The following is a 27,950-nucleotide window of genomic DNA, read 5'->3' on the forward strand; positions in this document are numbered from 1 at the left end:
CCGTTGTCGAGATCTTTTGTGGGATGAGCGTTCTGTTCCATTGGCTGCGAGGCAAGACTTGATTCYAGCGGGCAGCGGTTTGGAGCGTTKGAAGCCTGCATGTCGGGGTCTTTTCCTAGCAAAGTGAAGATTATGGGCGTGGAGTCTGCTCGCGAGAGGCTTGTCTTGTGTTGTGTCACACGACGGCCGGCACGTGGTTCGCTACTCCATGCGAGCGCTGACGAGGTTTGACCGTGTCCAAAGGATGAAGGCGACTAGTACAGTGCTTCCATCGGGCATCAGCACATGCGGGTGTCCGGTCGATGAGCGAGAACACATTGGAACTTCGATATAGGGATTGCACCATTACCGCCGACGGATAACGGAACTTGGCGCCCAGTGAACGCTTTCCGGCGTTGTGGTTTTCTGGCAGAGGACCATTGGGGATCGGGCCAAGTTTGTATGCACGGCCTCGGGTGCCGGTCTGTGCTGTCAAGTCTGCCGCCAGGGCGAAAAGTATCGTGGCGTCTCGCTGCCAACCCCGTCCATCAGCAGATCAATGGGAGCCACTGCTCGCTGAGCCGTGGTGCTCCACTGGTGGCATGTTGGCCAATGAGATGCGCCGGTGGGCTGTTAGGGTTTGAAGAGGGTCCTGCTGTGAAATTGTGTTTAAACACGAGGAGTACCTTTTTTGCTGCGGAGCATTGCGGCAGCGGCTCGTTTCACGACAGCGAGGGCGCCTTGAACATGGCGGGAGACAAGCAGCAGCGGCAGTCGGCGAGCAATGACTGGCGCTACAACGGTGGCTACCTTATCACAGTATCAGCGTTGTGGCTGTTGCGACCTGCCAGAAGCTCCCTCGTCCCAACTCGACGTTCTAAGTATGCTCGGGGTTCCCCACGAGCTGGTGCCAGGTTGCTTGTCTCTTGGGAAAAATAAGGTTCTCAGCCACTTTATCGATTAGATTCGAACCTTGTATCTCGCAGACCACATCCATGGTTGGCCGGTTCGCTCGTTCGTCGCAGGCTCCCAGCTGCAGCTTGAAGGTCTCCCGCAAGACTCCCACTAAAGTGGTAGGCCGGCCTTTACATCTCGAGTCACCACCGACATCTCTCACATTGCACTCCCGCACGATTCCATCACGATCCGTATCGCATCCCAATTCCCACAATCAACCTCGGCGACGCTTCCGTTCGCGATCCCAACGCGCCGCCAGCCCGGACACGACCTCGCAAGCATATTCTAGCTCGTGGCCGCACAACATCGCCCACCGCATCGCCTGCGGTCGCAAAGAGCCAGCCGTCCGCGCTCGTCGTGTGCCCTGTAACTGTGACTTCGTCCGCCTCCGATTCGACTCGCACTCGCGCCCGCTGCTCCATCCGCGTTCGCGCTCACTCGCTCAGCTCAGCTCGCGCGCGTCGTCGCGCGTGATTCCCGACTACATCTTGCTCGCGCCCGGCGCATCCGAAATTCCGCGGGCGTCCCTCTCACTTACATGCTATATCTCTCTGGCGCATGCGCAACGACGACGTGTCCAGTCATCCCAAAGCTACATCCAGGCCACTAAAGAGGCCGCCGCGGCTCCAGCGTAAAGACTGTCCGATCGCGGACCCGAGCGGCTATCGCGACTGTATAGACACGAAACCATAGCTGCAAACCACCCAATCATTTCACCCGTGGGCGACATGTCCAACAGCAACACTGCCCTCCGATCAAACCATCCGACAATGTACATGCACCCCGGCCATTTCGGCTCGAGCAGCGCGTCGCCGACACCTTTTAAGTTAGACGTGTTCAACAAAGCCTCGACGGCTGCGAACGCACATGTATATGGAACCTCGCCAACAGCAGAGCGACATCCACTAGATCGAAATGGCGCTATGCCAGTCCTTGCCGCCAGTTCATCAGATCCCGCAGGGTTTGATGCGGCTCCCTCGATCATAATCCGCAAGCTATCGAAGAACACAACCATAGAGGATATCACAACCATGTTGACATTCGTTGACGGCCTCATTGACGTGCAATGGTTGCCTTCGGACGAAGCCAACTTCAAAGCTGCGTCTGTTCGTCTGCAGACGAGGACAAACGCTATTCAGGCCATACAATCGCTGAACGGCAAGCCGAACATGTCCAAGGACGCAAGCTTGATCGTGGAAATCTACGACTCTTCTGCCATGTCATTTGGGGATCAACGGCGCAACACGATCGACGGGACTGCTGCGCGAACACAGACAAGCTCCACGTCCTCCAATAACTCCAATGGTCCCTTTTCATTGGGCAGGTCACGATTTGGGAGTACGTTTCAGTCAGTGGACAAGCACTCTCCGCCTCTCGTGACTCCAGGCTCCGGTGGCAATAACGACTACTCATACTCAGAGCACGGTACTCGCATGCAGTCGTTCTTCTCGCCCCAACCGATACTGACCAATGGACACCGCGTCTCCGGTAAATCGATGATCAACGACGACACCGCCGACGAGGAGACACGCGRGTTACTTGAGGATCCGCTTAGGTATGCCAAAAGTGGCCAGCAACCCTCATCCCGCAGGTCGACCAACCCCCAAGTTTTGGCCCACCGCATGACAAGCCTCTCGCTAGGCTCGGCAAATTCAATGCAGTTCGAAGCTACCTCACCAAATGGTTTCGCGACTCCTCGCGGCAACGGCTTGATGCAGCATGCCTCATCTCACCAGATGCCCTCTGGAAGTTTCTCCAACGCTGCTACAAATGGCTCGTATATGCAAAGCTTTCCACAGCCGCAATACCCTCCGGTCAATCCTGCAGACCAGAACCCTCCTTGCAATACGTTGTATGTCGGGAACCTGCCTATCAATACCTCGGAAGACGAGCTCAAGGCTTTGTTCATCAAGCAGCGCGGGTACAAGCGCTTGTGCTTCCGAACCAAGCAGAATGGTCCCATGTGTTTTGTCGAATTTGACGACATCTCTTTCGCAACCAAGGCCCTCAACGATCTTTATGGCCACCCGTTGCACAACAGCGTCAAGGGTGGCATCCGTCTCAGCTTTTCGAAGAACCCTCTCGGAGTCCGTGCCGGCCAGCCAAATGGTTTGGGGCTCGGTGCCGCCATGTCACCCCAGGCTATGTCAGCCGGCTATGCGGGCCCGATGAATGGTTTCAGCTCTGTTTCTGGGCCTCCGCCGGGTCTTTCCCAGCCGCCTGGTCTATTAAACGGTGCGAACTACCGTGCAACTCCCACCACTGGTGTAGATGGCATGTTTTCTCCACCTTACGCTGTGCACCCACCCGAATTCAACAATCAGCTCAGCCGCAATGCATACTCGGGTGGGATTCCGCCTAACATGCCGGGAGTTTACGGACGGGAAAGCCGGAACAATAGCTATTCAGAATTTCCGCCACGGAGGTGAACTACACTCCTTGACCACTTGCACTTACGGGCTTACAACGATCCTCCTGCGCACACCGGCGTCACAGAGTCTGCCCATTTATTTACTCGAACCATGTTTGTCCTTTTTACGATTGCGAGATTCCCCCTTTGCATGGACATGGTATCTGGCGTTTGTTACTTTTCATTGGCGCACCGAACGATCACATCACCTTGCTGGTATATCCAGCTCAGGAGAACGGGATTGGCGAACAACTTGCTTTTGCTTCATCACTGGACGAAACGTACCGATCTTTGAACGGACTCAGCCGTATTATGAACACCCGCCGTGCTTCAAGCCAGCTTGCATAACATAGCGTATCTGTTTGGAACCGAAAAATCTTCTATCGCGGAGCTGGAGTTCTGTTCGGGTTTGGAACTTTGGGCCGCTTGTCACTGCCTTTGCTTTTCTCATGATGCCATTGTTTGCATTCGGAGGCTTTCTGTATTGTTATGCGAAGTTGGACGTGTTGGATACGCACCAACTGGTTTCGCGCTGCGCATTCGGGTCATTTAGTCATGTTGCCGAGAATACCATAGGAATTGGGAAAGGCGCAGGCATTAGGAGGGAGCCACGTAACGGCCGGTGTTTTGCTTTATTCTTCTGGATCTGAATTTGGTCCTCATCTAGCTGTGCAACTGTGACAGCGCTAGGAAAGAGGCAGGACAAAATATAATACTAGTGCTTACATTGCCCCCATCCACCTTGATAGAAAGTCCAGATGCACCGAATTGGTGGTGTGGAGTCACCTTTCGAACATCTCTATCCCTAGCGTCGGGGAGAACGGCGCGTTGGGGATCATGCTGAAACCTGATGCATGGCTGCAGGTTGACGAGCAAGGAGGAGCCCGGCAGTACGTAGTACAAAGTGCCGGCAACAATGACTCGAGTTCGACAAGCGAGTCATTTACAATTCCGTATCTCTACGGAACCCGGATGTGCTACAGAGCCTGAAGTCTCCCCAAACAAGCCAGACACCGTCGCCAGGCGATTAATGTGAAAAACAAGACTCACCGACACATCTCTCCAAACAATGAGTGTTATACCAACTGCTCATGTCGAACAAGTCTTCGCTTCCTCTTGCTCGGTAGATGGCCTGGCAGTGTCCTATATCAGCTACTGCGACCACGACGAGTAGGTATCGCTCATTTTTTGATGCAGGGTGCTCAGTCTAGCTGCAAATGACTCCCAAAGCGGCCAAAATCAAACAAAAGTCACTCGTGGTAAGAGTCAGACGAATACCTTAGCCTGACCATGAAAGTCTGCGGGTGTACCCCAAGCTTTGCTCTCAAAGCTTTGGATTGAAAGTTATTCCTCCTAGCCGAAGATCCGCTTTCGCAGTGGTCTTGCGAACATTGATTCGCTACTAACGCACTAGAGCTAGGATGCTCGAGATGACTCTTGTGCATATGAACAACCATCAATACAAAGAGGTGCTGTAAGGCTGAATGAGCTGCTCGAGCCCAGGGAAATCTATCCTTCTAGCATGCTTAATGTCATGTTATCAACCTCAAATCCTGAACCTCCATCGAGGATCCTCATCTCCCATCCACTCCCCCTCGAGTGCCTGAGGCTCTAATTCAGCACGCCTGTCCCTTTCATTGTTGATCTTCCGCAAATACCACCACAATGTCGACACCACAACAATATTCCCAACCAGATATGCCAAGGAGACGCTATGGCCCACAATGTACCTTGGCGTGTCGTCTTGGCGATATAGTTGCGTCCCAATGACAGCTCCTAGATTTCCGATCGTGATTTGGAGACCGTTTGCAGCGGCACGTTTAGTCTGCCCGCTGACGTTCATCGCTGGCCAGCTCAGTCCCAGCGCAACCGAAGGGTAGATTCCAGCAGCTGCGAAGAATACACCCACATAGCTCACTCCTGGACGGGCAACAGGATCGCTGTTGCCGAGCAGAATGCAGTAGCCAATGATTGCAGTCAGCGATGAGGCAATGATGAAGGGAGCACGGATGTGGCAGCGCTCTGACACGATTGCATAACCGATGGTCAAAATCGTGGCGAGTGCGTAAGGAGGGATGGTGAGGAGTTGTGCTTCCCAATTTTGATAGCTGAAAGGAAGGTAGGTTAGTGTATGTATATGAGGGTGGTATGCTTGGTCAGGAGTAGATACCCTAATGCTTTGATGATACTAGGCTGTGAAGATGTTAGCTAGAACTTTGTGGGGCACCGGTATGTGTGCTTACCAGGAAAAGCGAAAGCGTGTAAAGGGGCAGGCTCAAAGTGTGGAAGACGGCATTGTATAGCCACACCTTGGGATCTTTGACGGCCGACCATACATTCGACCAGCTGAACCCTTCGTTTTGTGTAGCGTCGCTATCGTCCTTGAGTCGAGCGTTGACGTATTCTCTTTCAGCAGTGGTGATGAACTTTGCTTTCGATGGCCAATCTGCGATGAACCAAAATGCCGCAATAGCGACTACAATTGTTAGCAGACCTTCAATGATAAAGATCCTGTAGGGTCATCAGTATCGGTTCAGCCATGAATAGAAGGGCATCCWACCAACGCCTGTAGGGTCATTAGCATTGGTTCCTGGTGAATAAAGGGGATCCTGATTCCTACCATCCTGCCTGGCCGCCCACGCCTCTCATGAACCCAATGCCATAGGCCAATATGCCACCAAATGCTCCGGCCAGCGAGGCCATGCCGAAGAAGAGAGCGATTCGGTATTGTCTTTCAGCCCGCTTATACCACATGCTCAAGTAAAACACCACGCCCGGGAATAGACCCCCCTCGGTAACGCCGAGAAAGAATCTTACGATGAAGAAGCCTATCATTCCCGTTTGACCACCGTTATTCACAACAACGCCTTGAAGCGTTGCCACAATACCCCAGACGAAAGTGATCAAAGGCAGCCATATCTTGGGCCCAATTCGCTTTAAGATGACGTTCCCTGCGAGCATTAGTACGGAAAGGAAAAGACGAAGGTGGAGATTTGAAACATACAAAGTACCTCGAGCAGGATGTAGCCAACGAAGAATAGCGTTAGCCCAGTCAAGTACTGGTTGACTGTCATATTCAGACCAATGTCTTTGTCCAGCAATCCTTCCAGTCGCGCGTTGGCCACATTGCTGCGATCCAGGAACGAAAGCAAATAAAGAACGCAGACTCCAGGAAGCAGATGACGGTCCAACTTTCGCAGAATCCGCTTCTCATCCAGATCATGTATTGCTGCTGCTTCATGCTGCTCACTCATCGGCGGCGAGGGGGAATGTTCGACATTCTTCTCTGTCGCCGCCGTTTTTCCGTCCTGGTAGGGGACCGACATGCTCTCTCGGTATGCCGAAGATCGTACGCAGCAGACACGTGGGAGACCAGGAGCAGAAGATTCAAGAGAGAGAGGAGATTTGATCAACACCCATCTATCTCAACATACCTGGCTCATGAATAGACTTCTACGCTTACAGTGCCTGTGCGTGCGTGCTCTCAACGGCCGTTGGCGTCACTACACACCACTGCAGTTCACACCGACCGTCGGCAGATGTGTGAAAACCTGGCCAATCTGAGGCGTCGTACTATGGCGGACATCTGCACATGCTGGTACTCGCGTGCAATCTGGGCTTGATGTCGTGATGATCTGCGGAGTGATGAGAGCTTGAGGGGGAATGGGGTATGCTTGGCAATCCTTAGTTCTAGCGATGGTCCAGGCGACGATCCGAAGAAGAGACATGGATCGTCTGTGCTCTCACTGCGACCTCATCCTTCATGTCTACCTCCGCACATACCACACTTTCACGGCGCGTGTTCGTTGTTGTTCGGTGCACTTGAAACGTTCCAGAAACACGGCGAACGTCGCTTGGATTGATGAGGATGTGTTGCTTGACTTGCGTTCTCCTGTTGTGGTTCGTAATTAATCATAGCTCAGAGCACAGGCGCCTGCCATTCAGTCGATTGAAGGGGCGATGACATGTTTGAGACAACTCTGGCAAGAATGTCGATGGACGAGCAACGGTGGTTCTTTGTGAGTGCGGATGGCTTGAACTGGAAAGGCAGGAGCATCGGGGGCAGGCCCAATCTTCGCTCCTTCCTTCCTTTCCCCATATGTCCGTCTTGGCTCTCACCAGCACTCATCCCCTCTTGCTTCCTGTTCTTTCCACAACAACCACTTCATACTCTCTTTCCACTACAGAGCAACAAAATTGCCTCTTCGCTTGATCATTGACGTTCATCATCTTCGAGGTCCTGTGTATAGCACAAAGCGCGACGGCACCTGGGGCTGTCTATCATGGCCTCCAGACGTCGTCAAATCAGCCAGAATGTTGTCCCTTACAATCATGAAGAACTACCGTTCTTCTCGACGTACACCGAAGGATCGGGCGTCCAGCAGCTGCGACGAAAGCCAAGTCTGTCGAAGCGCACCCAGAACAACGCAAGAGAGAGAGGTTAGTGTACCATAATGTGGTGTCACAGCATTCATTGGCTGACTTTGACGTATAGAGAGTTGTCAAAGTGCTCGTTTCCCTCCTGAGGAACGCCAACATTCGGAGAGCCCTATCCTCCGGTCYGAGGAAGAGAATGTCAAAGTCAACACCACCCCCTGGGAGCGGGGTGATGAGGTATGTTGAATCATGAGCATACATTTTGTTCACTGATTTTAGCGCCAAATTTGAACTACTTGATCTTCCATTCTTGAAGCCAACTTTCTTTTACGTTGATTCCATCAGCAAACACCACCACATCAGACAAAACAGATCAACTTACAACCACTCAACACATTAGGTCATGGCCGATATGAGTGTCGCTCAAAGCCCAGAGATCGAAGGCGCAATCGTGCTCGATCCAGAGTACTCGGAGCGTCAATACTACCGTGAGCCATTCACGGGCTTCCAGCGGGAGGTTTGGCGGCCAGGTGATGGCGATGGCTCGCAGATTACCGAATACTATCAGCGGACTGGGCCTGTGTTGCCGGTAGACCAGCGGTGGAGGATTTTCCAGGTGAGTGAAAGGCGAGTTGGCATGTGAGCGTAACATTCTGACAATCTCTCAACAGAGCAACATTGGTCCGATTGGCCTCGGAAAAGGAAAGACTGAGCCACCGCGTTTTGTCTTCCTTGATGATCGTGCCGCTTTTGAAGTTCTCACTTCCGACATTCAACGCATCCGTCTCAACCATGACTGGCCACATGACTTTGCTGCAAACGGGAGAATACGCGCGCGTAGGACACACCGCGGTCGTCCGGCGATCAAAGACCCTCTCACCTCTGAGTATCACTCCGCTCCGCTGACCAATACATCAAAATACCACTTCACTGGCGAGAAGGACTACAAGCCCGTCATCTATCGTGTCCCACCTCCAACGCCATCAGAACCCACGGTGGAGGAGATTATCAGGAAACGCAAAGCCGAAGATGCAGCGGATCTGACACTCTACAACGCGCGCGGCCATGGGCATAATCAGCACACTCCCAGAGACATGATGGTCAAGTTCGGGGCCCCGACTTTTAGTCGCAAGAAGCCCAAGGGAGAAAACCATCAAATGCTGGCAAAGCTGAAGGCCATGGCACCGAATACGAAGGGAAAGTTCGTCCCAAATGCTGAGTCCGCATATGGCGGTTCCAGAGCATGGAGCATCCAGCCGAAAAGCATGATGGTGTCGCACGGAAAGAGTGTGCAGGTAAAATCTGATGCGCCATCGGAAACAAACATTGTGGCGACTGCCTCTGAAGCGATCAAGCGAGCAAGCGCCTCCCCACCGCGCCTTCAGAATGAACAGGACGACAGCGAATCCGATGGTGAACTCTTTCCCCAGCCCGGACCAAACCCCGACGGCCGTGTGCCCACGCCAGCCCGAAGCGTTGCTGCCTCACTCGATATTCCACGACAGATGGGATACATCGATCGGCGCATGCACGAAAAAGCTCTCGCGGCCAAGACCGTCAACGCTGTCCAGAACCAGGAGGATATTAAGCTAATTGCGAATGAGCTGGCGGAAGCGAATGTCGCTCTTGGAGATCAAGCAAAGGAAATTGAGAGACTGAAGCGGGCTCTGGAGGAGACACAATCTGTGGTGCTCGATCTGCAGGGCGTGATCGAGGAGCAGGATCGTGTAATTGGAGATATGCAGGGCGACGATGGTAGCGGGGCCTGATGGAGTACGGTGCCACCGCCGTTTGTTTGGGTAGATAGATTTTGGCTTCTGCGATTGGGTTTATGCGACTTGTAAAACGAGACGGAGTGGTATGTAAATTGGTGCTCGTTTGCCATGTCATTGCCCGTCTTCCTCAACGTAGTGCTTTGATCAACAGGGAAACCGAAGACGATCGTGTGTATTTTAGGGTTAGGGTTGGGGTAGTGCGAAGCTCGTGTTCTGTCGCGATATGACAACGACAGTGCGTCSAGTCTAGCTCATATACTTCAAAATAGTGGCGGTGGTATTTATCACCCATGTGGACTTCGGGTATGTATACTCGAGGCTCGTGTTAATCGATCTACTGTAAACGAGTGTGCTTCCAAACAGAGAAAATGTCCTCCCCTCGAACATTCCCACAAAACGGAGACAACGTCGACGATACCACCAAACATCGGTGAATTTGAAGGTCGCAGGCTCTTCTTGTAGTGTATCGACAAACGAGCTCGGGTACAGGTAGCCACGAGCACAGAAAGAAGCAGCCTCGCGAATGGTCGAAATGTCTCGCCATCCCAACCAACTCTTCCCACTTTAACCTTGCTATCGATGTTGTAGAAAGCACAACACCCCAAACTTCTGCATATGGAGCGACGACCTTCAATTTCACCGAGCCTTGCACGTATGTAGGGACTTTCATCAGCGTCGAGAGACTAGCGTGCTTCGCCCACGTCCAAAAAAGGTATGCCTTGTCGCTCATAAGACTTAAGTGCCGGTTGTGCCTAGCTAGCCACCCAGAATTCCTTTATCACCCACATGTACTATCGTTCAAACATGGTGCTCTTCTCCACCTCGCTCCCAGTACTCTTTACACTTGCCGCCGAAGAGCTCGCAGCCTTGGGGTCCAGCACTAGAGGCTTATCAAGCACACTCTGCTGCTCAGCCTTCCCAGCCACTCCAGCGTCAGCCTCGGCGACGTCCAAAAGATCCCGTCCGTGATCCTCTCCTTCTTCATCCTCATCATCTTCTGTCCCGCGAGTGCTGGCTCCACGATCCAACTCCTTCTGCGCCTCGTCCATACGGCGCCGCACCTCTGCAGCTACTCGCATACCATCTGTGACGATGTTGTCCAGCATACCCCGCAGACCCTTACCGCCTGGTGCTACAATGCCGGCACCTGGTCCGCCGGGACTGATGACCGGCACGGCATGGGCGTTGTTGCTCGGTGCCGCGTTGTGGAGATTGAGGAAGGAGGGCGATGTCAAGGTAGAAGACGGCAGTGGCGCATCCGCGAGATGGAAGCTATTAGCGAATCCAGAATCGAAGAAGGCCTCCAGTGTCTCATCTGCGAGAACCAGCATGCGGAAGGTTGGAAGTGTGATGTGGAGTGGGCTGGATGGATCTAGTGCCACATTCGCAGATGCGTTCTTAGATCTTGTCTGGCCGAAACTGTTGACCGATGGTCTGCCGAGGAGTGAGTTCTCGTGAGGAGAAGTAGGGCTTGTCGTAGTGGCGTGATCTTCCGACGACTTCTCATCATCGTCATCAAGGTCGAGCAAATCATCCTTGGAGATGTCAAGCTCGTTGACTTTTTCTGCGGTGTCATCCACATCCTGAGATGTTTGGTAGTCTGGATCAGCGTACTCGAAGCATCTTCTTATGAACGCGGAAACAGCAGACAAGAATTGCTCATCCCGTGAGATGGGTAGGCCGTCCAGCCCCTTTTCTTCCAGCCCCGTCATCGAAGTACCGAGAACGCCTCGCCTTGAGAGGAACAAAAGCGACTCGGAGATGCGAAGCATACCTTCTCTGTCCACCTTCCCATCCTTATCATCATCGTAAAGCTCGAAAAAGTACGAGATATTGCTCATGATATCTCGATTACCTTTAATAGGAGCCAGACCATACACCACGTTTTGCAGAGTCAACGCTCCGGTACCGTCCACATCCCAGCTTCTGAATAGTCTCTGCAAAAACTCGTGGTCGGCAGGCTCAGGACCACTGCCCCAAGGTGACATGTTGACCGGCTTACCCCTGAGTGTGTTGCTGAAGTAGCCATTGCTTCCTTTATCATCCCTGGCTGGCGAAGAAGGCGAATCTGTGACAGCCCATTTGGTCACTCCAGCGAGGAATTCCCTAAAGGCATCGTAGTCCATGAGGGTCGCACTTGGTCCAAGACCAACCCTACCAATCTCAGGAGCGTTGCCGGGAACTCCAGTGACCAACTCTGATGCCCTCTGCCTGGCAATTTTCTGGCGTCGTTCACTTTCGCTCTGTATCATCTGCGCTCTTTGCTGTCGTTGGTACAAGATTGTGTAGAAACGATCATAGAGGAAACCAAGATCGTTGGTGGAGAGTTTCTTGCTCTCAGGACCCAGATTGCGGATTGAAGTTCGCTTTGCAAACGATTCGATATTCTCGAGCACGGCCGGCTTGTGCTTTGCACGCTGCTCCGAGATTGTATGTTGTGTGATTCCTTCAAACTCTTTGAACGCGACCACCATCAACGCTTGGAAGTTGGTGATTGCTCTGTGCTTTGGATTTTCCGATTTGGGGTGCGCGGACTCGCCTAGCCGGGCGAAGTATGATTTTAGAACTGATATAAATGTGCCATCGTCTGTTGCGTCGAGAAGTTCCTCCCCATTGATACGAAGGATGGCGAGCCCGACCTGGAAGAGCACCTTTGGGCCTTCCAGAAAGAACACGTCAAGCACACGGAACGCAAAAATCAAAGGCATGCTGTTGATGTAGAGCGACAGGAACCACGGAAGCGAAACCACAGATAGCTGGACGTCATTCTTGACCAGGTGATCCCAGATGATCGGCATCGTCTTCTCGACTAGACTTTCAAACACCCGCTGGTCCAAGAGCGTGCCGTACATCGTTGTCGAGTAGTATCCCGGCAGGAGCTGGTCACACAAAATCGAGAGCACGTAGAACGCTTGTGATTCGGAGMGATAGCTGGACGACACTTAGCTTGATCCTGACTGCGAGGACTGGACTTACATACATCAGCAGAGCTGCAACGACAATGTTCATGGCCTGGCAATACCCGACTTCCTCGTTTGTCCAGCTGTAGGCGGTCAGGACTCTGCGCAACCTACCTATGCCTTCCTCGCTCTGGAAGCCCGCATATTCCGGCAAACTGCGATTGAGATCCTTTTCGATCTCATCAATGGCGAGCGATGACTGCCCTTCAAACTTTGCCAGAGTCTCTTGATATAGCTTGGGTTTGTGGAGTCGAAGGAAGAWAGAGCCAGAGGTAAGCTCCCAAATTTCACCTCGCAGCAAGTTTGGCAATCCTACGCGGATCAGCCTGTGAAAGTCGGCCTGTCGTACGAGTGTCGTATTGCGGCCGTTCTCCATCAAGTACTCATGCCATAGCCGCATCTTGCTCTTGTCTCGAAGCTTTCGCGTGTTGCCAGGGTACTTGAAGATGCTGCCTAGACCAGTGTCCGGAGGTAGTCGAGGCGACCCGTCTGGCATGTCTGGCTTGGTATCGCTTTCAAAATCTCCGCATAGGAAGTACTCGGAGAAGCACTCCTGAGCCACAGTCCTCATGTTGTCGACCTCCTTGATCCCCTGCCTGAGACCCCTCTTAAGACCATCGCAGAATCGCTCGCATTGTTGCCGACTACCCTCCAGCTGGATGGTGAGCTTCGGTGGCGCCGGTGCGCCTGGCTTTTCCTCAGTGCCCGCATCAAAACCGTTCCACGTGGTTATTGACAGCGCGAACATGTAGCTTTGCGTGTGGAGCCTCTCCACGCGCCGCACCGCACACAACGGCAGGGTGAAGCCATTTCCTGCTGGGCCCGTGCCGTGGGTCCTCCCTGTGAATGTGCTGCTTGCACTCGTACTGGCGGTACTTACAAAGGAGGTGTTGACGGTGGAAAAGCACAGGAACTGCTCGCTCAGATGCAGTTGGCCGACATAGTGTGTACCGCGCTCCCTATCCCAGTTCGCCTTGTCCCAGCTTCGCGGGCTGTGCGATTTGGGGCCAACATCCTTCTTCTTGCCAGGAAGCGTCAACTCTGCCGTGATCTCATACAGCGGATTCTGGCTCTCCGGCAGGCGGAACTGGTGTCTGAACAGCTGTGCTTTTGATGGACGTCCGGCATTCGAGTTGACCAATGCCGCCGGAAGCACATTTGGATCGATGTTTTGCACAATGGACTGCGCCTTTTGGAAAATCTGGCTGAACATGGTGGTATGGCGAGGCTTCGCTTCAGGTTGCTTGTCGCGACCTCATATCGCTCGCGTTGGATTCGATCGTATCTATTGCATGGTCCTGTTGCTTGTCTCGCACTCCGCTCCTCCTTTCGTTTGGTGGTCGTCAGCTGGGAGAGTAATCTCGAGCAATCTCGCAATGAGACGTGGAATGTCTGATAATCCTCTCTCACGTGGTTTCACCCGCATCACTGCGTCTTGGCATTCCGCGGGGACGTGTCGAGCCAAGCTAAAGGGACCCAGTCAAGGTTGTTAGGTACATGTGAGATCATAAGGGAAAGTAGAGCTGATGATGATGCACAACACTCGCAAACACGTTCATCAGATGGAACCGTTACGATCATGCACGAAAACCATGTGCCAGTGCTAAAGTACAGCAGGGGTATAAAACACCACAATCAATCCACCAGAAACCGTCTCTGCCACGCAAAACCTCTTACTGCCTGATGGCCGCCGCAGTATGTTCAACAATGCCATTCTCTTGCAGCGTACCGATCGGAGCAGTGCCCTCCTAGACCTTGGCTCGACCGGTGTGAAGTGTTCGCGATCCTCTGGCGCGGAAGAACGACACCGTAGCCCACACGGCCGTCAAGAGCCAGAGCAGCATGTTCGTCAAATCGACCCAAACCGCATTCTTCATCCGCCGAACGCCGCCTTGTTTGGGAGTTGGGTGCTCGCCAATGTACATGTTACCGAAAAGGCCGAAGAGCGCAACCCAGAGGATGCTGCGAGACGCGATGGTTAGATTTGTCGAAAGAGGGACATGGGAACACCTACAATAGAACCCAGTCCCAAGCGAAGAACTTCTCGCTGGGAACGAAGAAGAGCCCGGCATAAACGAGACAGGTCACGGCAGAAAGACCGGCCACGACTTCAGCGAAGACCCATTTTCCGTCGGCGTAGTTCGCTCTTTGGAGATCCTATAAGGAATTAGAGGTGGGCAAGGCTGAATGATGGCACGCCACACATACCACTCCGTAGAGGCCGGCAACGGTAAGTGCGAGCACGAATTGGAAGAAGCGGATAACAAGGCGGATGAGACCTCCGGCAAACCCCCCCGAACCGTCGCGGTTGACGGCCTTGTCAAGAATGCCCATGATGTTGGCGGTAAATCGGGTGCGTGGTCTGAAAGATCACAGAGAATGCAGTGTTATCGCTCGGGTCGTGTAGTAGTAGTTGGCCGGAGTTTTGTTCCGTTAGCGGTGAGAGCTCTACCCTGGCGATAGGCTGATTTGTCCGAAGAGAGATACTTTCGTTGATGTCACGCGCCAGATGCAGAATATAGCTCGGTGCAGAGTGTGCCGGACGCGTCGTTAAAACCGTAGCTGCAGCAAGAAGCAAGAGCGCCTGGAAGAAAAGGTGAGAAGTGGAAAGCGCAGATCGTGGAAATTGTAGCCACGGAGACGTCGAGAGGAATGCTGCGTACCTATTTAAAAAGTAGGCTGTCAAGTGTCACACACCAGTCTACCTCCTACAGGGTGTCGCTTTGACGCAAGACGCGCTCACACAAAAGCCTTCCATTCTCTGCTCTGCTTGCTTCGCTGTCCGTGCGTTGAATTTGATCACCCGCCTGGAGCTGGCTCGCTAAAAGCATCGTTTCGAGTGGCGCCTATCAAGGCCGTTTGGTTGGCGAGGATCGCCAGCAGTCTGTGGTCGATGCGCGGTTGCGTTGTCGAGGTCTGCTAATCTCAGTGTACAAGGTCTCATCATGTACGAGGACAGGCCGAGCCTGTCGCATCCCTGAGCGATGTACACACGTAGCGCTGATTGAAACAACCCGTTCCACATTTTGGTAAGTTGATTCGATTGCGCTCTAGCATCGCGTTGTTCCTGCAGACGAGACCAGACTGCAGTCGGCCAGGGCAAAAGCCATCACAAGACGTCTCCGGCTACATGGAGCCTTCGCGTCTGACTATGCCGCGCAAGTCCTGACCGATGTTTAATGTATCAAATCGTCGAGATTGATCAAGCGCATCACCAGGGATGAATGATCGACCACTGCATCCGCTGACTAACAAGCTCAGCCAATCGATCCRCATCCACTAACTTTTTTGTCTCGACTACACCTTTACCAATCGTCAAAATGAAGCGAAAGGCAGCAGAAGCTGGGGCGGTAGCCTCCAATGGCAATGGCAAGAAGCGTGCCACTGAAGCTGGAGCAACTCAGGATCGGTTCCGGGAAGGACTGTTTGACCCGGCCACCGTCAAAGGGTATGCGGACGAGTATGCCAAGTCCAGCCCATACAAGCACGCCGTAGTCACGGAGTTGATCAACGATGACCTACTCCGCTCTGTTAGATCCGAAATTGTCAACAACATCCATTTCACGCCCAAAGAAACAGACATCTATAAGATCCACCAATCTGGAGACTTGGCGAATCTGGACGGCCTTCCAGCTGCGGCGCTGGAAAAGCTTCCCTCGATGCTGAAGCTACGAGATGCATTATATGGCCAGGACTTCCGGGAATGGGTCTCATCTGTCTCAGGCGCAGGGGCGCTCTCCGGAAAGAAGACCGATATGGCTGTCAACCTCTACGTACCCGGATGCCATCTGCTATGCCACGACGATGTTATCGGTAGCCGCCGAGTGRGCTATATTCTCTACCTCACGGATCCAGATAAGCCATGGAAGGCTCAATGGGGCGGAGCACTTCGCCTGTATCCTACAGAGGACGTGAGTGGCGAGGATGGAAAGACCTTCAAGCTACCCCGATCCGAATGGACCAAGGTCATACCGCCAGCGTGGAATCAACTTTCGTTCTTTGCTGTTCAGCCGGGTGAAAGCTTCCATGATGTCGAGGAAGTGTACAAGAGCATTAACCAGGCAGAGGACGATGGTGGCAGATTTCGAATGGCGATCAGCGGGTGGTTTCACATACCGCAGGAAGGCGAGGACGGCTTCGAACCTGGACTGGAGGAGAAACTGGCGGAGAAGAGTTCCTTGCAACAGCTACAAGGCAAAGCCGATGAATTCGACGAGCCTCAACAAGAGTGGCTTGGACCCAATCCGGATACCACTACCAAGGCAGAAGCCGAGGACGACGACGTGGAGCTCACTCCTGAAGATCTGCAGTTCTTGATCAAGTTCATGACTCCCAACTATCTAACCCCGGACACTGTTGAAGAACTGAACGAGTTATTCACCGAGGAGTCCATCTTACAGCTGTCGAACTTCCTGAGTGACAGATTCTCGGCATCTTTGAAAGCGTGGTTTGAAGCTAATCCCGACCACTCCCTGCCATTCTCCACCTCACGACCTCCCCACAAGCATCGATATCAATATATCAAATCGCAGCCCGGTGACAGCGAGGCCGACTCACCTTTGAAGCAAGTCTTGGATGATCTCCTCCCAAGCTTAGCCTTCCGTAAATGGCTGGCTCTTGTCACAGGGTTGACACTAAAGCGGTCTTCCATAATCGCCAGAAGATTCCGCAAAGGACTCGACTACCAGTTGGCACAAGGCTATGAAGGCGAAGACCCGCAATTGGAGTACACCCTCTGCATCACACCTACCATCGGCTGGGGTGGAGAAGAAGAGAAAGGAGAGGACGAGGTGAAGGGCAATGCCAAAAAGCCCGAGGCCGAGGAGGAAGATACGGTTGGTGGATATGAACTCTACATGGCCGGAGACGACCCAGACGACGAAGACGATGGATCCGACGATGGTGTGAACATTCCAGCAAATGTGCAGTCGCACACGGGCGCTGGTCAGCGCCGTCCAGCGAAGAGAAAGAAGGCTGATCCAGCTGTATATCAGGCAGCTGGAGACGACGAGGATGATGGAATCCTTTTCAGCAATGCCGCAAGCTGGAACACGATGAGCTTCGTGCTCCGGGACCGTGGCACCTTGAAATTTGTCAAATATGTCTCGCAGTCGGCCCCAGGGGATCGTTACGATATAACAGGGTGCGTTGAAGTTGAGCCTGAAGATGACGAGGAGGATGAGGAGGAGGCATGAAACGAWGACCAAGTGTTCATGGAGATCTGCTGGGCTGTCCAATCTCACGACTTTCCCCCTCTTTAGTTCTCGATTACTTTTCCACCTTCTACAAGATTCCTCCAAGAAGTCCCCCTCCGTTCGCCGGACAATGCCCAAATCGATCGTTCAAAACGTCCAGACACCTCGGGGGAGCCTCGTCGCCGACACATTCTCCTGGTGGGTCGGAGCAGAAGATGCCCAACAGTGGGGCCAGAGTGTTGACCTGACAGCACGACCACACTCCTTTACATCCCACCAGCGGATCTATAGGTGCATTTGCTAGACAGGTATTAGACAGGAGTTTCAAGTCTCATGGATTTCCGTCAAAGTTATCACTCACTTATGATGCAATTCGTGTCTGCAGGAGTCAAATCGTAGCATGCCAAGTCGGAAAGGAGCGTAACAGGCGCAAGATCTCCCGCGAATGTTGCCGAGCAGCAGTGCAGTTGGCCGCCGTCTGTGCAGGTTGGCGCTTCCCAGCCTGTGGGTAGCTGTGGTGCCGCGTTGGCGAGGAGGACTGTGGATAGAGCTGCGAGCGTGGAAGAGAAGTGCATGGTTGCAGATGTTTGTCGGATGCCATGCCGTCAGGGCAAGTGCCCTTGTACATATACCTACAGGCTCAAGTTGCCTCTATCAAGTGTGCTAAATTAGCGTTCCCGTCCTTTAATCGAGAAATTGGGTAAGATTTTAGTACGCAGATGGGGTGTTGGCAACAATCTCGGCATTCAACCTTGGAAACCTAAAGATTGAGAGGCGCAGCTAGGTACATGTAGTTCTACTGTAAAGTACTTATCAAATGGCGTCAAATGGTATACGCAAATGACGCAGTATCTAGCAAATAGGTAGGAAGTCACGATGGATTGCAGGGCGAAGTATCGTACCTTAAGAAGCAAGCACTAGCGTGCCTTTCATGTGCCTCGTTGATCTTGCTTCCACCTCGCGTGCTACGAACATAGTTACATGCATACAGAGAAYTAGACATAACGAAGTTGCACCAGAAACCTCACGCTCACGATGGTGCTSACGCACCGTGATGTCCCTCTCCACTGCTGCATCACGACCTTCAACTGCGGACGAACCTTGATCGATGTCGACTACTTTGCCTCGTCACTGCACAGCGCGCTCAAGCCGTTCGAGGCTCCGCCCGGGTTCATCGTCCTCGCGCTGCAAGAAGTCGCACCGATCGGATCCAGCTTCTTGGGTGACCGCTTCACCAAGCCGTACTACGAGCGTTTCTGCAAAGCAGTTTCTCTTGCCGCAAGATGGAGTTATACAAGGGAAATATGCTATGAAAAGGTGTTGGTCCGCAGTGTCGGCATGACAGGCATCATGGTCTTTGCACGTCGGGAGGTCAAGGCTCTCATCGACACGGTGCAAACAGCCGGAACTGGTGTGGGAGTGCTGGACATGGGCAACAAGGGTGCTGTGGCTATTAGACTGGCAACGGAAGGCGTGCAACTGACGTTCGTCTCGGCTCATCTGGCGCCGGGTGAAGAGCAGTGCGAGCGCCGGAACGCAGACTGGCGCARGATTTGCGAAAATTTGGTCTTTGAGCTGGTCGAGCCTCATGTCTGGCAGCAGGCAGATGGGAAAAGAGGGAGGGTGGAGCAGCAGCGTCCGCAGCCAAGCAGTGCAGGCGCCAGTCGGACAGAGGCAGACACAGAGCCCCTTCTGGCCGAGAGTCGACGAGAACGTGCGGCAGAAGACCTCAAAGACCATGAACATGCTCTGTTTACGCCTTTACCTTCATACATTTTCTTTGCCGGCGACCTTAATTATCGAACATCCGACACAGCACCAAAACCTGAGGATTCCGTCAATTGGCCTCAGCCCATGGCGGCGGATGAAGATCCCCATCATCATAAGCATCTTCTCGAAAAGGATCAACTCACTCGGGAGCTCAGAGCAGGACGGACTCTGCATCATTTGACTGAAGCACCCATCACATTTCCCCCCACTTACAAATACTCCTCCAAAGCACAGGAGTTGGCCGCTGCTAACGCCAGAGTCCCAAATACCGGTGCCGGCCAGGAGGGCCCTAAGGGCAGGTGCAACTCAGCCCCGGCAGTCAACATCGACAGTATACAGGAGCAAGTCTGGCTCTGGGCGAACCATAGGATGCCGTCCTGGTGTGATCGCATCCTGTACGTCTCCGACCCATCGCCAATTGTGTACTTTTACAAAGCGCTGGCTGTGCAACCCACGAGCGACCATCGCCCAGTCATCATGTCTTTTGGAATCTATAAAACGCGTCTGCCCGTGAGGCCACAACCATTCGAGGTCGTCGAGGGCTGGAAAGAAAGACGCAAGGTGGCAAGAAGATTGGAGATCCTCGTTGGAATCCCCTCATATCTCCTGCTTGTAAGGACAGGTCAGGTATTGCTATTGAGCACTGCTATCATGGCGGGMATCATCTATTTCAGCATCCGTGCTTTTGCCACCGCTTTGTAGCCAGTAACGATATCACGGTTCATGAATTCATGATCAAGAGACAGCATGCATAGATGCATTTACGAAATATACAGCCGCACTCATTATCGAGCCATCATCAAACGGTCCTCCCAGTCATTCCCAGRAGCAGACCCAGCAGATATCCACCCATTGTTACCCATTTATCCATATCGTATCGTTCAAAGCATTTACAAGAAGGCCTCCGACATTATTTGCGCCCAAACTCCTTCATTTGCGCCTCGCTCCCTACAAAAAACCCTTGGTGAGACTGCTCTTTCTTGCCGGAACCTCGATCTTGACATCCCCGTTGACGCTACCGGGCGCCACTGAACTCCCTCTCCTGCTGCGGTTCCCACTGCCATCACTGATGGCAGCCAGCGTGGTGCTCCGCCTCACACTCTCGCGATCAGCACGGGAGACGGCGCCCATGCGCTCCAACTCGCGCTCCAGTCGGAGATTCTTCTCACGCTCCTCGCGGAGCTCACGTTCAGCGCGCTTGGTAGCTAGCTGCGCGCCGGAGTCACTTGCTTGTAGCTCATCAATGGTCTGTAACAGACGTTCAACCTTGTCGCGGGATTTGTGCAAGTCGTCGGTGAGCATCTGCGCTGCCTTGTCGCGGCGTTCGATCTGGGATTGGAGGTCCTTGACCGTGCGGTCGACGTTGCGGACGCTGCGGGCTTCACTTGTGCGCGTGTTTTCGAGCGATTCGAGAGATGTTTCGAGCTGGTGGGTGATGTGTTAGTGCTGAGGTATGATGAAGTTTGAGCGTGATCGGGATGCTTACCTCCTGGATTCTGCCGTGTAAGAAACGAACGTCTTGGCTGCCGCTGGAATATCCCTTGGTCTCCAGATCGATGCACTTGAGCTGAAGGTCTTTGAGGCTCTTCTCAAGCGCTGCCTTGGACTTGTGAAGCTGCACGCTGGTTTCGCGCTCATTGGTAATGTCTCGCTGCACCTCCTGAGCAAGTGCTTCAGCACGGCGCATCTTGCCAACTGCAGCCGCTGCAATGTCCTCTTGATGTGCGAGTCTTGACTTGAGATCCAAGACTTCCCTATCAGACGATGCTGCAGATCGCTTCGAAGGCGAGCCGTTCTCGGACAGGTCGTCAAGACGGCTGGCAGCCTCAGCGAGACGACTTTCAAGACCCTTCTTTTCTTTGGCGAGCATATCGCGCTCGGCCGCGATATCGTCTACGTTCGTTCGCAGACCGCGTACTTGGCCGAGTAGCTCGACGACCTTGCTCTGGGCGTCGTTGTGGGCGTTGACGGCCTCGTCACGAGAGTCCGACAGGCTTTGGAGCGTCACCTCAAGTCGAGACTTTTCCTTGGCCCATGTCGAGCTATTGAGTACCTCATCGTCCCATTTGCTCCTGAGCTCCTCCAACTCATCGCGAAGGCGACCATTTTCTCCTCTGGAGTGAATGACATTGTCGCGCTCGATCTCAAGCTCAGTTGTCAGCGAGGCGAGTTCGCCTTGATACTTCTTCCGGGTCTGCTCCATCGAAGTCTCCTTGTCCTCGAGATCCATTGCTCGTTGCGAGCGGTAGTCTTCTAGCTCGTTTTGAAGGCGCTTCTTAGATTGCAGAGCGCTCTGGAGATCAGTTGAAACATCCTCCAGCTTCTCCTCGTACTGTTGAGTCTGGCGCTGCAAATCCTCCACCAGCATGTCCAACTGCTTGCGCTCGGACATGATGCTTGCACAGGTTTCTTCCGCCTCCTTTGCCTGCGACTTGGCGAACTGCTCGGCACGGGATGCCTTGAGAACTGCAATCTCTGCCTGCTCAAGCTTCCCGAAGTATTCGTCAGCTCTTGCCTTGTACAAATTCATGCTTCCRGCAAGGTCTTCGCTTCTCGAAGACTCAGCATCAAGGCGGATCTGCATGTCGGAGAACTCTTGCAACAGCTGCGAGTGGTTTGCGGCCTCTTGTTCTCGCTCATAGGTGAGATCCTCAAGCTCGGATTTTGCGTCTCGCAGTTCAWTTTCCACCGATGCCTTGTGCTGCTTGATGTCGTCGAATGCAGTTTTGGCGTCTGCTAGTTCAGATATGGCAGTATTGTGAGAAGTCAAAAGAGTACGGCGAGATTGTTCTTGAGAGTTGATCAGGTCGTACAGTTCCTCGTGGCTCTTCGTTTGGACCTCCTTCAGGGAGAGTTGGCCAGTGCGGATGCTGTGCTCAAGCACGGATACCTTCTTAGCCGAATCATCCAGCATATCATGCAGGCGGAAATTCTCACGCTCGAGTTTCTGGACACGACGAACAGAAGGACTGTCATCTTGCCAGTTGCTCTTGCTTGGAGTGCGTTCGGCCTGTGCCTGCAAATGACGATTCTGCATCTCGGACATTTGCAATTGATTTTGAAGCAGCTCCACTTCAGCCGCTAGATCCATGCGGTTGTTGTATGTTACAGTGTCCACGGTGCGGTCTGAGCGAGTAGAGTCGTTGCTAGCCTTGCTCAGATGTCGTTGAGTGGTAGGAGTGCCGCCGACAGGTGCTGGCGAGAATGGCTTGCGGCTGTCCCACTCGCGGCGGAGGTTGGTTGGCGAAGCTCGTGCGTTAACCTGGCTTGCGTTCATCTCCTCGAGCAGAGCACGTTTGGAGTTCTGATGGCGACTATCGTTCTCCTGCAATTCCTCTTGGTACTGGGCCCTGCTGTTCTCCAGCTGGGCCTCTGCCTTTGAGAATCGATCGGTAGCAAGCCGTAAAGCGCTTTCTGATGCCTCCAGCTTTTTGGCCAGATCGATGGTCTGCTTAAGATCAGGCTTCGCCCCATCGATATTGGACGGCAGTCGACCATGCTCCGGATCAAAGACTTTCTGTAGGAGCTGGAGATGGCCGTGGGCTTCATTGAGCTCGTTGTGTACAGCAYCAAGAGAGTTTTGCACGGTTCGCGTGTTCTGTTKTGCCTGCGAGCGGAGCTGTCTTTCAGTCTCCAGCTTTCGGTTGGCTTCAGCAAGCTGAAGGCTGACGGTGGAAGCCTGCTGCTCTGCATTGCGAGTTGACTTGTGCTCGCGATCGACTTCGTGGTTGAGATCTTCAAGGTTCAGTGAAAGCTTTTCCTTCTGCTTCTCAAGCGAGGTGATTGTAAGCTGCGCGTCGTTGAGCTGGCGAAGAAGCTTCTTCGCTTCTTCATCGGACTTGGCCTTTTCAGCCAGCAATTGCGCCACACGACCGCGCTGGCTGTCGCTGGCCTTGGAGTTGGAGCGAGCAATGTCAAGATTCTTTTGCTGCACCTTGTTCAAGAGCGCACGGTTGTCGTTCTCGGATGCGGTCAGACGGCCCTTGACGGTGACCAGCTCGCGCTCGAGACGAAGCTTCTCCTGATCGTGGTGAAGCTTAAAGTTGTCAGAGTCGGAGATGAATCTCTTCAATCGCTGCACCTCGCCTGCAAGCTGCCCACGTTCGGCTTCTAACTGCTCGGCTTGCTGTATCTTCTCATCCAAGTCACGGCGCATGTTGGAAAGGCKCTCATTTGCTTGACGATTTAGATCGCGTTCCACAACGGCTTCAGCGTCGATCTTGGCCTCTTGCATATCAATGAACTTCTTTCGAAGGCTCTGTAGTTCCGCTTGGTACTCCTTGCGTTCATTCTCCGCCGTCTCTCGAGCGGCGGTAGCGCGCCTTGTCAGGTCAGATTGCACATACATCTCCTTCTCAACAGTCACTTTTGACTCCTTGAGAGAATCCAGGTCGCGCTTCAAGGACTCGTATTCTGCGGCCGCGATACGTTTCACGTCATCTCGGGATTGGCGTTCACGGCTGAGGTCTGTCTGCGTCTGGAAGAGTTCACCCTTGATGTCGTGAATCTGGGCCTCGAGCATCTTGGCTTGTTCATTCGAGGACGTTTGCTCCTCCAAAGCCCGCTTTGCATCTGCGGCTTCACGCTGCAGCTGTGCATGCTGAGTTTTGACAGCCTCCATCTCAGCCAGAACGTCACGCAAACGGCTTTGAATACTACCATGCTGTGCGGTCAGACTGTACTTCTCCTCCTCGAATCGCTTGCGGTCATCCTGATATCGCTTCATATCAGTCCTCAGAATGGCCAGCTCGCTGTCTTTGCGCTTGATGAGGTCCTCAAAGCTGGTCGAGGTCGCTGAAAGGTCGGTCATCTGCTGGCGGATTGATCTGTTTTCATCCAACAGATCACGGATCTGCTTCCTCGAGCCCTGCAGGTCCTTCGTCGCAGCGTCCAATTTGAGATCCAGATCTTGGTCTGTCTTCAGAGCTTTGGCTTCCAGGTCTTGTAGCTTGCGATCTTTCAGGCTCAATTGGCTCTGCAGCATTCGAATTTCCTGCTGGAGCGCCTCCTCCTGTTCGCTTCGCATGGCCTTGGTGTTCTCAATCTCTTCCAAATGAGCGTCCAGCTCGGAAATACGACCAGCGAGGTTGTGCTTTTCGGTCTCTAGCTTCTCGATGATCTGAGTGGCTTGATCAAGACGTTTCCTACGCTCCTCGGCTTGCTCCTCAGCCATCTTGCGAGCAGCCAAGAGCTCATCTATTTGCTCCTCCAGACCGTCCTGGTCATCGAGCGCACCCTGCAATTTCTCGGTGAGCTCAGCTTCACGGTCTTGGAGGCGGCGGAAGATTTCCTCCTTGTCCAGAGCGAGTGCACGCTCACTTTCAAGAGTGTGCTGGATCTTTTGAACCTCCGTCTCAGCGCGCCTACGTTCGTCTTCAACCTTTGCGCGCTGGGCCTCCTCTGCGACCATTTTCTCCTGGAGCAGTTTGATCTCTTCTTCTCTCTTTTTGACCTCATTTGACTGTCTTGTGGCACCGAGCAGTGGGCGCATCCGCGCGAACAGCTGCCACCAGGGGTTTGCTTGCATCTGAAGGTAGACCTGAAAGTTACGCTGAATGACACGCGTTGCCTCGGCGCGGTACTGCTGCTTCCTGAAGATGCGTCTTTGGACGAACATCCTGGCCAGGGCCTGGAAGCGGACGACGATGTCGCGAATGAGGGAGTCGCGCTTCTCTTCCAGCTCAGCGAGCACACCCGCGCGGAAGAAGACCTTCGTAAGGCCGACCCGGTACCAGCTGCGATCCATGTTGAGCTTTTCGAGCATGAGCGTGGCGAACGCCTGGCCTTCAACGTAGCCCTTGGGCATATTCTGACACAGGACCTCATAGCGTGCACGGAACTCGGCGAAAGGAAGTCGATTGGGAAAGCCAGTTCTCGCAATTCTGATGCCTTCGAGCACACCATTGCAGCGAAGCTGATCCAAGACGAGTGGAGAGCTGAATTGTTTGGGTCTCTTCTTGTGGTTCGGCAAGATGCAACGTACGAAATGAGGATGCGTGGAGTGCAACTGGTTCATCAAAGTTGAGAGTTGTTCCTTGTGTCGCTGCGCAACGGTGCGGAACAGACCTCTCTTCACCCGACTGCGTGCAGCTCCTTCAACATCTTCAACAACGGCGCAGTCGGCGAAAAGACGTGCCACATGCTCGTTGCTCGAGCCAGCCAGCAGACGTGTAACGTTGTCGTTCAAAGGGTCCTTGTTCTTCTCCAACCAGCCTTCAGTTGAGTATTCGACCTCTGCGGCGTAATGTGTGAGCATAAACCCTTGATTCAACAGCGAGCGCTTGTACTTTGGGGTCTTGCGGTCCCAAAGCGAATGCAGCTTCTCGGTGAAGGATTTGTCCGTTGCCTTGGGCATCACAGAGTCTTCATCTAGACACGAGAAAATGCCGATGGGATTTGGTAGCTCAATGAGGTCGATTGTGGGCTGGAGATCGCGACCGAAATCGATGAATTTCCACTCGATTTGTTCTCGCGCATACTCTTCCTGCTCCAGGACAAACATATGGTGATTGAAGAATTGCTGAAGTTTCTCGTTGGTGTAGTTGATGCACAGCTGCTCAAAACTGTTCTCCTCGAAAATTTCAAAGCCAGCAATGTCCAGGACTCCAATAAAAGTGGTATCATCGGCATAGGCTCCAGACGAAGTGCGATCCAACTGACGGTTAATTCGGTCGACCAAGTCACCGAAGCCGCGCTCGTAAATGCCCTTGGACAAGGCATCGATCGAGAGTCGGACTTGCTCCGGCGTCTGGACCTTCTCGACCCATTCGTGTCCTGCTTTCACTCGAGGATGCAGCAGAGCCTTCACAAATGACTGTGTATCGATACCAAGGAGATGGCATGTCCGACGCACAGCCTCTGCAGAGTCCGGGGCCAACGCTGCTTGATCTGCTCGAAGGCTCTCCTTCATGACAGAGATATTCCCGAGATGAAGCACGCCTGCTATCGATTGGAGGACAGCCGTTTGGTCATCGTCTGAAAAGTTCATGATGTGGAACGCCTCAAGCAGCGAATTCCACTCGTCTTGGTCGGAAACGCCTGATATAATGTCGTTTCCATGCCTGGTGTACTCAAAGTCTTCGACGTCCATATTGTCAAGCATAAAGGCCCGCCGCATGGCCGGGTCTGCGCCACGCAGTAGTTGGTAGAAGACATGGTAATTGCGCTCGTTGGGGTTGACGTGCACGACCCTACTTTTCTCCAGCAGATACCAGTCAATGTATGCCCCTGCGATCTGACCAGCCCGGGTGAATTCTATCCTGATGAACTTTCCAAATCGAGAGGAGTTGTTGTTCCGGACTGTTTGTGCGTTACCAAAAGCTTCCAAAATCGGGTTGGCACGCAATATCTGCTCGGACAGATTCGATAGTTGACGGCCGCTGCTCTTTGCTCGCGGCGTGTCCGAGGTTGCTACAGAAGCCAGGAATTGGATGACTTTCTTAGTATTCTCTGTTTTTCCTGCACCAGACTCTCCGGTCACAAGAATGGACTGGTTAGTGCCCTCATCAATCAGATTCCGAAATGCTTCATCTGCCATGGCAAAGATATGCGGTTTTGTGTCCTCTCGACTTCTACCTTTGTACATGTTGACATAGTCGCGTCCGTAGATGGGCAAAGGGGTGTACGGGTTGACCGTGACGAGGAACAAGCCGGAGTAGGTGTATATGAGGTCGGCCTGATAGCGCTGCTGCAGGTTGTAGACAACACTAGCTTCGTTAAGATGGGTGAGCTCGGCCATGTCGTCTGCCTTGTCGAATTTGGCTGGGTTGACCTTGTCCACTGAGTCTGCTGCCACATCTCGCTGGTTGCCATTGTCGCACTGCACTTTGAGCATGTCTCCGGGCAGCTCTTCCACCACCCATCCACGCATGAAGGCAGTCGCAGGATCACGTAGCCAAACATATCTCTTTCCCGAGAAGTCATTCTCGCCCTCAATGCCTCTTACCCGCTCGGCGCCTTCGTCTGTCTCTTCGCTCTTAATGAACCGTGGCGCAAACGTCCCTGTTGGAGTTCCGTTACGCTCTGAGCCAGCTCGTAGTCTTCGCGAGTCTGATCTACCCAGTCCGGGCAGTTTGAAGTCTGTCAAAGACTGATTACGCACGTGTCCCGCCAGCTCTGTCGGAGACTGCATAATGCTGGAATGTGATCGTCCGTGTCCTGGTGGTAGTCCTGGTGAGGGAGTGTCTGCATCGCGACCGAATGGACTGTTGCGCCATCGAGGCCCGTCTTGAGCCTGAGCACTCATCCTGCCCTCTATACCTTCGTTTAGTCGTCGCATGCGCGTGTTGTCCGAACGCGCGATGGCCGGGAGTTTACCGGGCCATGAAAAGGAGTATTCGCAAGGAACTAAAGGTCGTTATCCGGACGCAAGTGCGTTTATGTACAATTTGGTCGTGAAATGAGCAAAGCCACGCGCGTGTGCGAGACGTTGACGTTGGACGTGCCTTTGCCGGGTCAAACCAAACACGGCCGGCGTCGTAAACAGACGGGAGTATCCGCGGGGCAACGCGAATGGGAGGCGAAACGG

General features: G+C 53.3%; 9 protein-coding genes; 4 read left to right on the forward strand and 5 right to left on the reverse strand.

Moving 5' to 3' along the window:
- Window positions 1-1,664: 1,664 nt before the first annotated feature.
- On the forward strand, window positions 1,665-3,365 carry RCC_10891 (uncharacterized protein; the record flags this gene model as incomplete). The annotated part of the gene is made up of 1 exon (XM_023776117.1): window positions 1,665-3,365. The coding sequence occupies one exon, from the start codon at window positions 1,665-1,667 to the stop codon at window positions 3,363-3,365; it is 1,701 nt and encodes a 566-aa protein (XP_023631885.1).
- Window positions 3,366-4,892: 1,527 nt separating this feature from the next.
- On the reverse strand, window positions 4,893-6,672 carry RCC_10892 (related to PUTATIVE TARTRATE TRANSPORTER; the record flags this gene model as incomplete). XM_023776118.1 has 5 exons in its annotated part: window positions 4,893-5,454; window positions 5,517-5,539; window positions 5,590-5,857; window positions 5,967-6,297; window positions 6,351-6,672. The coding sequence occupies 5 exons, from the start codon at window positions 6,670-6,672 to the stop codon at window positions 4,893-4,895; spliced, it is 1,506 nt and encodes a 501-aa protein (XP_023631886.1).
- Window positions 6,673-7,629: 957 nt separating this feature from the next.
- Window positions 7,630-9,492, forward strand: RCC_10893 (uncharacterized protein; the record flags this gene model as incomplete). XM_023776119.1 has 4 exons in its annotated part: window positions 7,630-7,786; window positions 7,842-7,960; window positions 8,124-8,339; window positions 8,395-9,492. The coding sequence occupies 4 exons, from the start codon at window positions 7,630-7,632 to the stop codon at window positions 9,490-9,492; spliced, it is 1,590 nt and encodes a 529-aa protein (XP_023631887.1).
- Window positions 9,493-10,289: 797 nt separating this feature from the next.
- RCC_10894 (related to Mac1p interacting protein (MIC1 protein)) lies at window positions 10,290-13,671 on the reverse strand (the record flags this gene model as incomplete). XM_023776120.1 has 2 exons in its annotated part: window positions 10,290-12,429; window positions 12,479-13,671. 2 exons carry the CDS (start codon window positions 13,669-13,671, stop codon window positions 10,290-10,292), a joined length of 3,333 nt encoding a protein of 1,110 aa, XP_023631888.1.
- Window positions 13,672-14,206: 535 nt separating this feature from the next.
- Window positions 14,207-14,792, reverse strand: RCC_10895 (uncharacterized protein; the record flags this gene model as incomplete). XM_023776121.1 has 3 exons in its annotated part: window positions 14,207-14,420; window positions 14,473-14,615; window positions 14,667-14,792. The coding sequence occupies 3 exons, from the start codon at window positions 14,790-14,792 to the stop codon at window positions 14,207-14,209; spliced, it is 483 nt and encodes a 160-aa protein (XP_023631889.1).
- A 986-nt stretch (window positions 14,793-15,778) lies between these two features.
- Window positions 15,779-17,653, forward strand: RCC_10896 (related to component of NuA3 histone acetyltransferase complex; the record flags this gene model as incomplete). The annotated part of the gene is made up of 1 exon (XM_023776122.1): window positions 15,779-17,653. One exon carries the CDS (start codon window positions 15,779-15,781, stop codon window positions 17,651-17,653), a length of 1,875 nt encoding a protein of 624 aa, XP_023631890.1.
- Window positions 17,654-17,741: 88 nt separating this feature from the next.
- RCC_10897 (uncharacterized protein) lies at window positions 17,742-18,228 on the reverse strand (the record flags this gene model as incomplete). XM_023776123.1 has 2 exons in its annotated part: window positions 17,742-17,953; window positions 18,015-18,228. 2 exons carry the CDS (start codon window positions 18,226-18,228, stop codon window positions 17,742-17,744), a joined length of 426 nt encoding a protein of 141 aa, XP_023631891.1.
- Window positions 18,229-18,688: 460 nt separating this feature from the next.
- On the forward strand, window positions 18,689-20,125 carry RCC_10898 (related to inositol polyphosphate 5-phosphatase and related proteins; the record flags this gene model as incomplete). The annotated part of the gene is made up of 1 exon (XM_023776124.1): window positions 18,689-20,125. One exon carries the CDS (start codon window positions 18,689-18,691, stop codon window positions 20,123-20,125), a length of 1,437 nt encoding a protein of 478 aa, XP_023631892.1.
- Window positions 20,126-20,371: 246 nt separating this feature from the next.
- RCC_10899 (probable myosin type II heavy chain) lies at window positions 20,372-27,554 on the reverse strand (the record flags this gene model as incomplete). XM_023776125.1 has 2 exons in its annotated part: window positions 20,372-20,848; window positions 20,910-27,554. 2 exons carry the CDS (start codon window positions 27,552-27,554, stop codon window positions 20,372-20,374), a joined length of 7,122 nt encoding a protein of 2,373 aa, XP_023631893.1.
- Window positions 27,555-27,950: the final 396 nt, after the last annotated feature.

The sequence above is a fragment of the Ramularia collo-cygni genome (assembly GCF_900074925.1).
Source record: "Ramularia collo-cygni strain URUG2 genome assembly, contig: RCC_scaffold25, whole genome shotgun sequence".
NCBI lineage: Eukaryota > Fungi > Ascomycota > Dothideomycetes > Mycosphaerellales > Mycosphaerellaceae > Ramularia > Ramularia collo-cygni.